We start from the raw sequence: 13,377 nt of genomic DNA, 5'->3' as shown, positions 1-13,377 counted from the left end.
ATTCTGACTTCATTGAAATATATGATGCTTTTGTATGTTTAAATTGCAGAACACGGTCCAGGAATTGATATTTTTACCCCTGGCAAACCTGGGGAATATGATTTAGAGGGTGGAATCTGGGAAGACGAAGACGCCAGGAACTTCTACGAGAATCTTATTGATTTAAAAGCGTTTGTGCCAGCTATCCTGTTTAAAGACAATGAAAAATGTTCTCAGACCAAAGATTCCGGGAAAGACGACTCTAGAGGTATAGTAATCTGAGATTACGTCTTGGAGAAGTGGGGGGTAGGTTTATATTCTGAGCTGTGATTAGGTTTAGATTGGCTTTACTGGTTTAGGAGGTTGTGCATATTTGCTAACTTCATTAACCATTGCTGTATTATTCTACAGTGATGAATCGTAGAACGCGTTAACAGTGGCTCAATGCACAGTAAGAAGCCATAAATATCGAGAGTTTTGCAGCGATAATTCAACGTCAGAAAAATAAACACAGATGGCTGATGCTTCGTTTAACATTTTTATAAACATAAGTAGATTTTACAAACCAGTTGTAGATTTCTCCAACATGGAGCAAACTCAAACAGAAACACATTGCAAGTTCAGAGCAGAGCCCCAGTCTTCAACAAGCAAGCAAGTTAGTTTCATCTTCAATAGACAGACTCAGAGCTCAACATAGTTGCAGAGCTTAACGTAAAGCCACGCCTAGGCTACTTTTAGTTTCAGTTTCCAAACTATCCTCATTGGCTGATTTAGTTGCTATGCCTATTCATTGGCTGACCTTGTTACCAAACTCTATTCCAGTTCATGAATATACTCTGACGATAAATACATTAATTCTGGATTGCATTCAGCTAAGAAATCATGGTTTGTTTTCTGCTCCTTGCTAAATTGTAATCGCTCTTGCAAGTCATGGCACCCGCTTGCAACCATGGAAATTGTTGTAGAAATAAGTTTTGAAAAACGCTGCAGGAATTCTTTGCCAATCTGGGAATATTTTGAGCCAAAGTAAAAGAGGGTGAATTTCCTAGCCATTTTTCCTCCCACTTTGTTTCTTGGATGCCCAGTTGAATGACATGTGGAAACAAATCAAAGACAACTAAAAATATACAAGATAAAAAACACTGTAAACATACCAGATTCCATAAATAGGTTTGGGACATATACCTAAGTATGGATAATTTTGAATGGATTTGAACCAACTACAGTGTAGCTTAATGCTATGTGTAAATGCGATCATTGCCAGTATAGTATTATATTTTTAATGTTAAAATAGAGCTTTTTATTTTCTGGCAAGAATAGGAAAAGAGTGCTTCAAACTTCTTTTTTAAAAATGAAAATGTCTAAGCATTAGGGACCAGATAAATGGTTTTACTATTTCATCTATATCTTATTTGTACTCTATGGCTGTCATTCACTATGATTCTTTACAAAGGTATGTTTTCTTTTTATGTACACTGAGAGCATATGCACCAAGACAAATTCCTTGTGTGTCTAATCATGCTTGGCCAATAAAAAAATCATTCATTCATAGAATAGTATTCTTTTATTGGCTAAGTGTGATTGGACACACAAGGGATTTGTCTTGGTGCAAATGCTGTCTGTATACATAAAAGAAAATATATATTCGTCAAGAGTCAAGAATCATCAGGTACATCACTTAATGATAGTCAGAGGGTACAATAAGCAATCAAATCATACTAGGAAACAGTCCATATAAATTGTAAGGGTACAAGCGACAAAGTTACAGTCATACAGTCACAAGTGGGAGGGGATGGGCGATAAGGAGTGATAAGAAGGTTAATAGTGATCGTTTTGCAGACTTTGTAAATTGTTGGACAGTGTTGGACAATGTTCATTCATTCATCTGTCCGCTTTATACTTTCATCAGAAAAATAAAAGAGATCAGTATATGTTTATTTGAAGGGCAATGTAATATATGCCTCGCAATTCTTTTTGAAACAGAGCTAAAAGAAACTAAGGAAAATAAAGATATATCCGGCACAGAAGATCTAGAACTGGATCTAGAAAACTTGGATATTAATGATGAGACCCTTGATCTGGATTGTGGGGAGGAAGCAGAAGATCTCACAAAAAAGCTTCTTGACGAACAAGGTAAAAATAATGTGGAAAAAGTATGTTGTTCTTATTAATTTGTACAAATAGCATCTAAACAGTAGGCACGCTCTTTATATGGCTAGCCTTGTGGATGTGTTACCATCATGTAGCTCATTGGGGGGAATTTTTGTATCAATAGTAGTTTTGTCTGTAAGTTGCTATTCAGCATTCCTAAATATATATAGTCGGTAGTACAGCAACAACCTTGGAAGCAACCTAGAAGTAAGGAGAAAGTAAGGAGCAAGTGAGAACAATTGAGCAGTGAAACAGTTTGCCTTCAGGAGTTGTGGGTGCTCCAACACTGGAGGCTTTTAAAAGGAGACTGGACAGCCATCTGTCTGAAATGGTATAGGATCTCCTGCTTGAACAGGAGGTTGGACTCGAAGACCTCTAAGATCCCTTCCAGCTGTGTTATTCTGTTAAGAATTCTACTGTAGGTGGGAATAATTAAAAACCCTCTTAAGAAAAGTTAGATAATAACAAACATCTCTTCTGCTTTGTGTGGTAGTGGATACCTGTTTAATGCTTGCATCATAGAACAATAAACTATTTTTCCATTGAGAATGATGGCCAATCATTGTTTCCAACCAATTTCAAGCAACAGGGAAATAAATGATTATTTGTTTGCTTGAATTGAAACAATAAGAGGAAACAAACAACATCACGTTTTCCTGATAACTGCTTGCTCACACCCAATGGGTTTAGTATCAGATTTCCAAAGTCTGTACGCATCACAGTTAACACTTGCATGTTGGAGAAAGCAAATGTGGCATTTTAGGCACAGCTCCCTATTCCATCAAATCCCTTTTAACACTTTTAACCAAGACAAACGGCCTAGTGGGAGGATTTGTAAATGTGGACTCGCTCTCTAATCTGGCTTCAGTCCCATTCTTTTGAAAAAGGAACATGAGATGGATTGTCTCCTACCTCACAGGGTCGTTAGGATGAATGAGATGGCTTGTAGAGCACTTTGTGTGGTTAAAGGCGCCATAATGGGACAGGAGTCTGTGAGAAAGATGAGTCATATGTGTGAACAGGGGAAGTATTGTCTGTTTTTGCTTAGTGAATTTGCTTTGGTAGACAAGTTTTAAGTTGAACAATAAGTGTAGACATTCCCCTTGTCCATGATGAGATCAATTATTCTGATTTGACAGTGAGAACAATTAATCAGTGGAACTCTTTGCCTCGAGAGTGTGGGTGGTCCATCACTGGAGGTTTTCAAGAAGAGATTGGACAGCCATTTGTCTGAAATGGTATAGGGACTGCTGCCTAGGCAGGGGGTTGGACTAGAAGACCTCTAAGGTCCCTTCCAACTCTGTTATTCTGTTAATTACTTTCTCATTCACTTTATGAATATGCTTTTTCTTTTACCTAGTTTACAATGGCATCCAATATAAATACTGTAATGGCGTCCAATATAAACATTCTTCATGCCCCTCCAGATAGCATTCTAAATAGACACTGTACACTTTTGGAATAATAAGTAAGACAGTCTTGGAGAGTTAACATGTACCAAAAAGCAAAGAGGCAATTAAGTATTAAGTTGTTCATAATAAAGGTTTGCTTCAGTACAATGTGTAAAAAAATATTTTTCTATTTTTAACACAATTAGGCAAGAAACAGGGAGCAGATAGCACCGGAGCTGAAAATAGTGACGGAAAGCAAGCTGCAAGAAGTGAGTTTTGAGGTGGTACTAAGAGGAAGAAAGTATTTTGAAGTAGATAAGCTTATAAGGGACAGGGACTAGGTAGAAAATTCCAGGAAGAGATCAAATTATCTGTAACCCGAAAAGTTGCAGGCATATACCCAGTAGAGCTTTTCTAGGAACTCAAAGATAAATAATTTAAGATGGATGTTCTTTGCACTAATTTCCTTAATAGATGATAGGGAAAAATAATTCAGTTTCTTTGGTTTTGATGAATTTCAGTTCAGTGGTGAGCTTAACTTTTTAGGTTTCCTGGTCGAGAAGAACTTTTAGGTACATTTAGGAATGTATTTTTCTGAGCTAGCATCATAACTAAATTAGAACACACACTACTAGCACATTAGCCAAAATGTAGAAAAAAGTGTTCTTCAGTTTCAGGAACCGTTGCTCATCCAGTAAATTTCTCAGAGTAAATTCACTCAGAAGATAGTGAAAACAAGTGATACTAACTGTATTTAACTTGCCTTTTAATTACAGTTGTGTAATTTGAGTTCATCTCTTCAGTCACTTCAATCCAGTGGCTCTCTTTCTCGAGTTATGAAAATAGCTTCACCATAGTTTAGTCAATGTAGACTGTACAAATACAGGTAGCCTTCAACTTGCGCCCACAATTGAGCCCCAAATTTCTGTCGCTAAGTGAGATATTTATGAAATGACATTTGTGACCTTTCTTGCCTCGATTGTTTAACAAGTGCACTTGTTAAATTAGTCAAACTGTTAAATGAATTCAGCTTCCCCATTGACTTCGCTTCTCAGAAGGTCCCAAATGCAACTAGGTTTCTCCCCCGCCCCACTCCAAGTGGTACCCATTTATCTACTCGCAGTATTGCATGCTGGGTAGACGGGAGCTGTGGAGCGAGCGGCAGGAGCTCAACCTGTCTCACGGAGCCAGGCTCGAACTGCTGGAGTGCAGATCATTTCTGGCTGGCAGTTCCGGTGTCTATGTGGTTAGGAGTATGCCAACCCCATTTCAGATTCAGAGATTTAGTAGGAGAAATCATACGCAAAACAGTCAAAATACACGCAAGGAGAAAGGGAGAAAATCCAAGGGAAGTATCCACGGTGAATCCAGCTTTAAGGGAAAAATATTATTATTATTATTATTATTTATTGGATGTAGCCCTTCTAAAGTGCAAAGTGCTTTACACTTCTTAGTTTGAATTCCCTTGCAAAGGATCCTGGAGGTGACAGGCTCCATACAAGGAGTTTGATGAAATGTGAGAAAATATTCTCCTTGGAGGCAACATCAACTGATGAATGGAAAAAGACGTATAACTGGGGATTTAATAAGGAATCTGCAAGTCTGTTTTACTTTCTAGATGGAAGTGGATTCCTAAAATATTTATGCTCTCTCCTCTAGGAGAGAGAAAAAATCCCATCCAGGGTTTCATCTATCAGTTCCTTTCAAGTTGCATTTACATGTGTGTTTTTCCCTCTGTCTCTTCTTAGGAGTCATTGCATTCTCCATTCTCTTTTACTAATGTTATATCTGTTTATTTTGCTTTTGTCCGCTTGCTTCTAAGGCTGTATTAGGTATTAACTGGTATTCCCCTCCCCCAGCTGAATAAAAAACTATGATTCATTGCTTACAGGGATTACGTAGTTCTTGTAGAACATATTTTTAAAATGTCACATTTTACTTGTTTACCTGTTTTTGGCTTATCTCTCTCTTTTTTAAAAATGCTTGATTTAGAACAAGAAGATGAAGAAACGAGTACCGGATCACACCTAAAACTTATAGTAGATGCTTTTCTTCAGCAGCTCCCAAATTGTGTAAATAGAGACCTCATAGACAAGGTAAAATCCCCCATCTAATATGTGTAATGGCTATTTCTGTAGAATACAATTTTCTTGAGTCCTCGACGTACAACCACAATTGCGCCCAAGATACTGGTTGCTGAGACATTTGTGAAACAAGCTTTGCCCCATTTTCTTGCCCCAGTTGTTAAGTGAATCACTGCAGTTGTTAAACCAGTAACACGGTTGTTAAGTGAATCTGGCTTCGTTGGCTTTGCTGATCAGAAGGTCGCAAAAAGGGGACACACCGTGACTGTCATAAATACGAGTCAGTTGCCAAGCCTCTAAATTTTGATCACGTAACCAAGAGGCGGCTGGAAGGGTCGTAAGCGTGAAAAACAGGCCGTAAGTCACTTTTTTCAGTGCCATTGTGACCTTCAACAGTTGCTAAATGAACTGTTGTAAGTCGAGGACTTCCTGTATTGCATTCTCACCCCAAATGCAGGAAACTTGGCAGCTTGCTGGAAGCTGTTCTGACAATGAATTTAAATGGGTTTTCCGATCTATGAATAGAAAGAAAAGGTGTGTTGACCCAAAGGGGCATGGCACAAAGGCAACCCAGTCAGATAATCGGGAGGAGTCCCTTTATTAGCTCCAACTTTGCCCCCAATGCCCTGGTTACCTTCTGGGCTGGAGAAAAACTCTCCCAGGAACAGCCTTTGACTGCAGAGATTCAAGTCCAAAATGTGGTCAACAAAAACTGTAACTATTAAGTCCAATCAAGGCAAAATGAGGTAATTAGTCCGGCAGGGCAGGAGAAGGAATTCCAGACTTGAAAGCACAGCAATAACTCAACACGGTTGGGAAGACGCCAGGAACGCAGGTAAGCAAAGTCAACACAAGATAAACTCACGTTTGCTCCCAGCAGCTGCCATACTCAGCATGCATCTCTTTTAAAGTCTCATTCCCAGATGTGGCTAATGAAGGGAATCAGGGCCTGTTCCTCCCCCATAAGCCACGCAACCCACGTTGCTCCCTTCTACCTCTCCCCTGCTCTGCCCAGCCGGACATTGCCCTTCCCCAGTTTCCTTCACAGCCAACGGAGCCACACCTGTTCCCTGTCAGTTGTTCGTCTTCCTCCTTGGATTCAGACTGTGACGGGGCACGACAAAAGGCATTTAAAATTTGTTTGGATTATTAACAGTTGGAAAAAAAAATGATTCTGTAGGCTGGTCTCAGCCCAGAATCACTTTCTGATGGGAAGAACCTACTCTTCTCCAACATATAATTGGAATATGATAAGCACTCGCGTATCAGGAACTGGGTTTATGATTAGTTTGCTTTAAATTCAGATTTTCAAACCTTCTCTTTCTCCCACAGGCAGCCATGGATTTTTGCATGAATATGAACACCAAGGCTAACCGAAGGAAATTAGTCCGGGCCCTTTTCATCGTTCCTCGGCAGAGGTAAGCATTGAATTTAAATGTCACATTTAAAGTCGGGGTCTGAGATCTGAAGAGGCGCGGAAATTAATTTGGTCTAAGCAGCCCATTTTTCCCATAAGCTCTCTTTGGATTTTCAAAATCCATTAATACACAAAAATGGGAGGATTTGTTTATTTAGTTCCCACACCGCCCAACCCTCCAAGAAGTGACTCCGCGTGGTTTACAACCTCACCCTAAAACCATATAAATACACGATATAAAAAGCATAAATTAACCAAATTTTTTTTTTTGTTTTGGGATTGTTGTTTGGGACAGACTTCTCTAAAACTTTGTTACAGATAAATTTCAAACAGCCATTGGATTGTTTAGATCCTAGAATCTTGAAACTTAGTTTTTGATATTTTTTTAATCATTCTGCTACTACTCCATGGACTGTTACTTCGTTGTTTTTCACTTAAAATGTGGGTGATCAATAAAGTAAGCTAAATGCATATAAGCACCACATCTGGGATGTTCTAAGTGAGAAAACTACCATTAATTTTTAAGGGAAATCCTTTTCAGCCAGTTTTGCATTTTTACAATTGCTAGACCTGTCAAAGCTTTTTGTGTATCCACAGTTGTGGCCTTGTTTATACACACACACAAACACACACCTGCTGACTATGCTAATATTTATTCCTTAAAGTCTCATATAGCCATGGCATTAATGCCCATGATCATAAGCTCAGTGTCATGCCCTTATTAGAGTCGGACTCTGAGGGAGAGGAGGAACAGCCGACGGAGTGGAAGGTTGTGGTAGATTGGGGAAGGGCAGAGGCTGGCTGAGCAGTCAGAGGAGGATCCAGGCCCATCCCCTATCCATGCTAGAACACGCAGGGAGTAACGGAGAAGGAAACAACTTGGCTTACGAGAGAGGAAGTGGCCATGATCCCCCTCATTGGTTGCAGCTGGGGAGAATAGTATATAAGAGAGACGGTTAAAACACAGCGTTGCCAGAAGCAAAGCGTGTTTTATTTTGGGCTGAAGTTATCTTGATTGGCATCCAACAGACTTGTTATCTCCTTGAAGTTGGTAATTACTTATCCTGGTCCATTGTGGAAATTCCTTCATTGTAGTTTGTTTTGGTTTTTTATTTCACCTCTATCTGCTCATTAAGTTTGAACTGTATTGCTTTCTTTTGAAGACTATTTTTGAATACCGGTAAGTTTTATCTCCAACTGAGAATTATTGAACAGTGGGGCCAAGTTGGAGGCATTAAAGGACATTTATGTCCGTTTTGGATTTTCTTATGGTTGTGGTACACTCTGGGTCATCACACTCAGGATTGCCACAGATAACAAGGACTTCCTCATACAGGTAGTCCTCGACTTAACAACAGTTCATTTAGTGCCCATTCAAATTTACAGTAGCACTGAAAAAGTGACTTAGGGCCGTTTTTCACACTTACGACCCCCGTGGTCAGGTGGTTTACATTCGGATGCTTGCAACCTGACTCACCTTTATGACGGTTGTTACCTGATCCCGTTTTGCAACCTTCTGACAACCAAAGTCAAAGGGGAAGCCAGATTCATTAAGTATCCATATTACTAATTTAAGACCTGCAGCGATTCACTTAACAAATGTGGCAAGTAGAGTCGTAAAATGGGGCAAAACTCACTTAACAAATCTCTTACTTAGAAACATACATTTTGGGCTCAATTGTGGCCATAAGCAGAGGACTACCTATACAGTTGTTAGCCTCAAGAGTATCTGCCTGATTTTTCTTAGAATTGGAAACTAAATCAGATCAAACTTTATTAGCACTCATTTGGGAGACGACTGTAAAATTCCAGGAGTGAAAATAAATTACAAATTAGGAACCTTCCCAGAAAATTGGCAAACCACTTCCATATAGTTTCCAAGCAAAATAACTGGTTATGTTTCTGAAATTATCTAAAGGAAAAGGAGCCTTTGTTTTTTTTAAATATATCTAGTTACACTTTCCATATGAGCAATAGGTTTTTTAAGTATTTTCAAATTCTTGGTGAAATGTTTGGAGTAATTCATTGGAAGATTTGGGCAGTCTGTAACATAGCCCCAGTAATGAGTAAACATTAATCTTTACTCATTTTTGTGGTGGTTTTGATTGTATTTTTTTATATTAGTCCTTGGAGTTAGGCCATAAGAACAAAAATAAGGTTAACTCATTCTTAATACAAGATTACTTCAGACTTTTACCAAGATGGCAAGAGCCAGTGTAATGTCTAACTTTTTTGTCAGGAAAAACTCAGATTTCAATCTTTTCTCAGCCATGGAAATACACTAAGTGACTTTGAATCAAATTTGTTTCTCAGCCTTAAATTACTCCAAATGGTGGGGATAAAGTTGGAGGTATGTTATGCAATTTGTCTTGAATTTTTTGGGAGAAAAGGTGAGATAACCAAGTAATGATTATTTCATGAAAGAAGTGGAAACCTTTAATGTTAAACAAAGCCATGGTGGGAGCAGTGGTTAAAATGCAACACTTGCAGGCTAACTCACTGCTTGCTGCCAGCAGTTCGATCCTGACCAGCTCGAGGTTAACTCAGCCTTCCATCCTGCTGAAGTGGGTAAAATGAGGACCCAGATTGTTGGGGGCAAGAGGCTGACTCTGTAAACCGCTTAGAGGGGGCTGAGAAGCAGTATATAAGTCTAAGTGCTATTGCATAATACTACAAAATGCAGTGGTTGCATTTTTCTGATAACTTCCCAGTAATATTTATAATTATATAATAGGTTCCTTAAAAGTACTGTTATAATTAATATATAATATATGTACCAACAGTGTGGTACTTATATTGAAAATATCTAAAAATTAGGAATCCTTAAATGTTCTTCGAAATAGAACATTTACCCATGCATTGTCCTTTATTTGCAGGCTGGATTTGCTGCCTTTCTATGCACGGCTGGTTGGAACGTTGCATCCCTGTATGTCCGATGTAGCAGAAGACCTGTGTTCCATGCTGAAGGGGGACTTCAGATTTCATGTATGTTTCCATTTGTTTCCCATAGATTGAGTTAAAATAAAGCCCTAGTAAGACCACACCTAGAGTACTGCATCCAGTTTTGGTCACCACACTATAAAAAAGATGTTAAGACTCTAGAAAAAGTACAGAGAAGAGCAACCAGGAAGATTAGGGGACTGGAGGCTAAAACATATGATGAACAGTTGCACGAACTGGGCTTGGCTAGTCTAGGGAAGAGAAGGACCAGGGGAGACATCATAGTGGTCTTCCAATATTTGAGGGGCTGCCACAGAGAGGAGGAAGGGCTCAAGTTATTTTCTAAAGCACCTGTAGGCCAGACAAGGAATAATGAATGGAAAATGAACAAGAAGAGATTCAACCTTGAAATAAGGAGAAACTTTCTGACAGGGAGAACAATCAACCCGTGGAACAGAAGTTGCCTTCAGAAGTTGTGGGAGCTTCATCACTTGAGACTTTCAATAAGAGACTGGACTGCCATCTGTTAGAAATGGTGTAGGGTCTCCTGCTTGGGGGGGGGGGGGTGTTGGACTAGATGACCTACAAGGTCCCTTCCATCTCTGATTATCTGTTATCTGATTTTCCCACATTTCAAAATGCCTGGCATAATAACAGGGAAACTCACAGTAAAAAGCCAGTGCTGTAACATAATTATTTTTTATTTTACATTTCATTTATTAGAATGCAAAATATTATTACATAATTTTAATGTTTGACAATGCACGTATTCTTGAACAGTCTTATTTCTGAATCTTTTGCCTGAAAGAACTTTGAAAATACTGATTTTCAGAGCATTCCAAACTTTGCTGGCCACTGCAGAGACTGCCACATAGCACCGTTTCTTAAATTACAGACTTTGAATAAATAAAACAGCAATTGAAAAAAAACTGCCAAGATTAATTTGGGGTTTGTCTTAAGCAGAATTGCGAGCTGATTTAAATTTTTAGGTACTTGCTTTTTCAGCATGTTCGTTGGGTTCGGAGGTAAAAGACTCAAATAGCAACTGCTTTTTAAATTTGGAATCTTCTTAAGTATTTTCTTGTATGGTACCCTGAAGTAGAAGCAGGAAATATCCAACTACTATTCCAAAATACAATCAGTTGAATTGTGAATTCCTTTCCTTTGTCGTAAGTCAGAAACAGAACTGTATTATAAACAACTTTGATAAACTGTTAATTAAAACCAGAGTGCTTTAAAATAAGTCATCATGCCTGCCATATATTATATACTTCAAAAACATGTGTTGATTAACTACTAATTTATATAACAATTATATAAATTATTCTAGTTGTCTAGGAAATGTCCTGGAAACAGAAACATATAAAAGCACTTTTAATGTCAGGTTTTCACTTATGAAGGAGTAATGAATTTAGTCATTAAACTTCTGAAGTCTTTTTTTCTAAAGACAAGGGTGTTAGCTTTCTTTGTGGGTACAACCTATTTTCTTTGAATCCAAGGGCTATTTTATACCCATCTGGTTTTAACCTGCAGCTCAATACGGTTTAAATTATTTATTGTTTCTGCATTAATTTTAATGTGTATAATTCTCTGGAACAATGTGGTTAATCAATAAATAATTTTTTAAATCACAAGGTGCATTTAAGGATAAATCTCTCTGAAACAGCTGGTTTTGGATTCTTTAAATATTATTTAGGGGGAGTACCAGGGAACTAACTTTATATGAACCTAAATGGAGAGGCAGAAATATTTTGCTGCTTTAGTTCTGGTCCTCCATGGTGAAACTTCAAAGTTTGTTCTTGCCACCAGAAGTTGTGAATTCTCCAACACTGGAAGTTTTAAAGAAAAGACTAGATAACCATTTGTCTGAAATGGTATAGGGTTTCCTGCCTAAGCAGGGGATTGGACTAGAAGACCTCCAAGGTCCCTTCTACCTCTATTATTCTATTCTATTCTAAACCACTGTGCTCACATTTAGTGCATTCCAAATCAGCAGATTGAACTTGTGGCTGTTTAATATGAAACTAAATGTACATTGTCACATCTCGATAAAATAAACCATTATCCTGCCTTCAGGTGAGAAAGAAGGACCAGATCAACATCGAGACGAAGAACAAAACCGTGAGGTTCATTGGAGAGCTAACTAAGTTTAAGATGTTCTCCAAAAGTGACACGCTGCATTGCTTGAAGGTTAGTGTCCCATTGACTGGATCCTTTGCCTTCTTCATGATTAACTAGAGGGGATTATGCTTCAAAATGGGCTTATAAAAAGGTATATGGGTAATTAGAATTGTCCGTAATGAGGCTTTTATCATTTAAACATTTCTATATTTAAAAAATATATATTAAAGTTTAGTGTTGCAAATTGGAGTAGAATATGCAAACACATTGCAGCTTTACTGATGTCCCAGAATGAGCTTTCCTGAGAAATAACAGTGTGTGAAATAGGCTGACACATGAATGTTTCATCACAAAATCCCTTTAAACGGTGATGCAAATTCTTTGCAGATGCTCCTGTCTGACTTCTCCCATCACCACATCGAGATGGCATGCACTTTGCTAGAGACCTGTGGAAGATTCCTCTTCAGGTCTCCAGACTCCCATTTGAGGACCAGCGTTCTTTTGGTAAGAATTATATTATATGTAACTTTGTTCTAATGGTAAATATTCTTGAGGTACATATTCTTCCTCACAGGAGAAGAATATTTTTCACAAAAAGGCACAGGGGTTACTTAGGGAATTTGCGGGGTGTGTGTGTGTGTGTGTCAGACCCACAAATAAGATTTCTTCAGGTTCCTTCCTTCCTTCCTTCCTTCCTTCCTTCCTTCCTTCCTTCCTTCCTTCCTTCCTTCCTTCCTTCCTTCCTTCCTTCCTTCCTTTCTTTCTTTCTTTCTTTCTTTCTTTCTTTCTTTCTTTCTTTCTTTCTTTCTTTCTTTCTTCTTTTCTTTTCTTCCTTTCTCCCTCCCTCTCTTTTTCTTTCTCTCCCTCCGTCCTTCCCTCCCTCTTTTCTTCCTCCCTCCCTTTCTCTCCCTCCCTCCCTCCTTTCTTCTCTTTTGTTCCTCCCTCCCTCTCTTTTTCTTTCTCTCCCTCCCACCTTCCCTTCCTCTTTTCTTCTTCCTTCCCACTCTTTCTTTTTCTCCCTCCCTCTTTTCTTCCTCCCTCCCTCCCTCTCTTTCATTCTTTCTTTCTTTCTCTTCATATTATGGATCATTCTGGTAACTACAGAAACTAATTCTAGGGCTAGAGTGAAATATGAGTGAGTGAGGGGGTGTGATGGCTCAGCAGCTAAAGACGCTGAGCCTGCCGGCTGGAAAGCTGACCTTCTGTGTTTGAGACCCAAGCGTCGCGCAAAGAGGTGAGTTCCCCTTCCCTGCCTCAGCTCCTGCCCACCTAGCAGTTCAAAAGCTTGCAAATG

The 13,377-nt window shown here is 38.8% G+C and overlaps 1 protein-coding gene across 2 annotated transcripts in view; it reads left to right on the top strand.

The window, feature by feature from the left end:
• The window catches only part of UPF2 (UPF2 regulator of nonsense mediated mRNA decay), a 44,706-nt gene that overhangs the window by 11,997 nt on the left and 19,332 nt on the right, over window positions 1-13,377 (top strand). Inside the window, exons 5-12 of one of the 2 annotated variants that reach the window (XM_026667853.2) lie at window positions 50-247; window positions 1,963-2,112; window positions 3,728-3,790; window positions 5,514-5,617; window positions 6,938-7,023; window positions 9,899-10,007; window positions 12,039-12,152; window positions 12,471-12,587. In XM_026667853.2, the coding sequence (XP_026523638.1) occupies window positions 50-247; window positions 1,963-2,112; window positions 3,728-3,790; window positions 5,514-5,617; window positions 6,938-7,023; window positions 9,899-10,007; window positions 12,039-12,152; window positions 12,471-12,587 (941 nt within the window). The remainder of the gene's footprint in view (window positions 1-49; window positions 248-1,962; window positions 2,113-3,727; window positions 3,791-5,513; window positions 5,618-6,937; window positions 7,024-9,898; window positions 10,008-12,038; window positions 12,153-12,470; window positions 12,588-13,377) is intronic. The other variant, XM_087967878.1, reaches the window with a different exon arrangement.

Source organism: Notechis scutatus, chromosome 6 (genome assembly GCF_049901735.1).
Source record: "Notechis scutatus isolate UNSWTSFEM ecotype Mainland chromosome 6, rNotScu1.2, whole genome shotgun sequence".
Taxonomy (NCBI): Eukaryota; Metazoa; Chordata; class Lepidosauria; order Squamata; family Elapidae; genus Notechis; species Notechis scutatus.
Note: the sequence above shows the minus strand (reverse complement) of the source record. Positions and strands in the feature narration are given on the sequence as shown.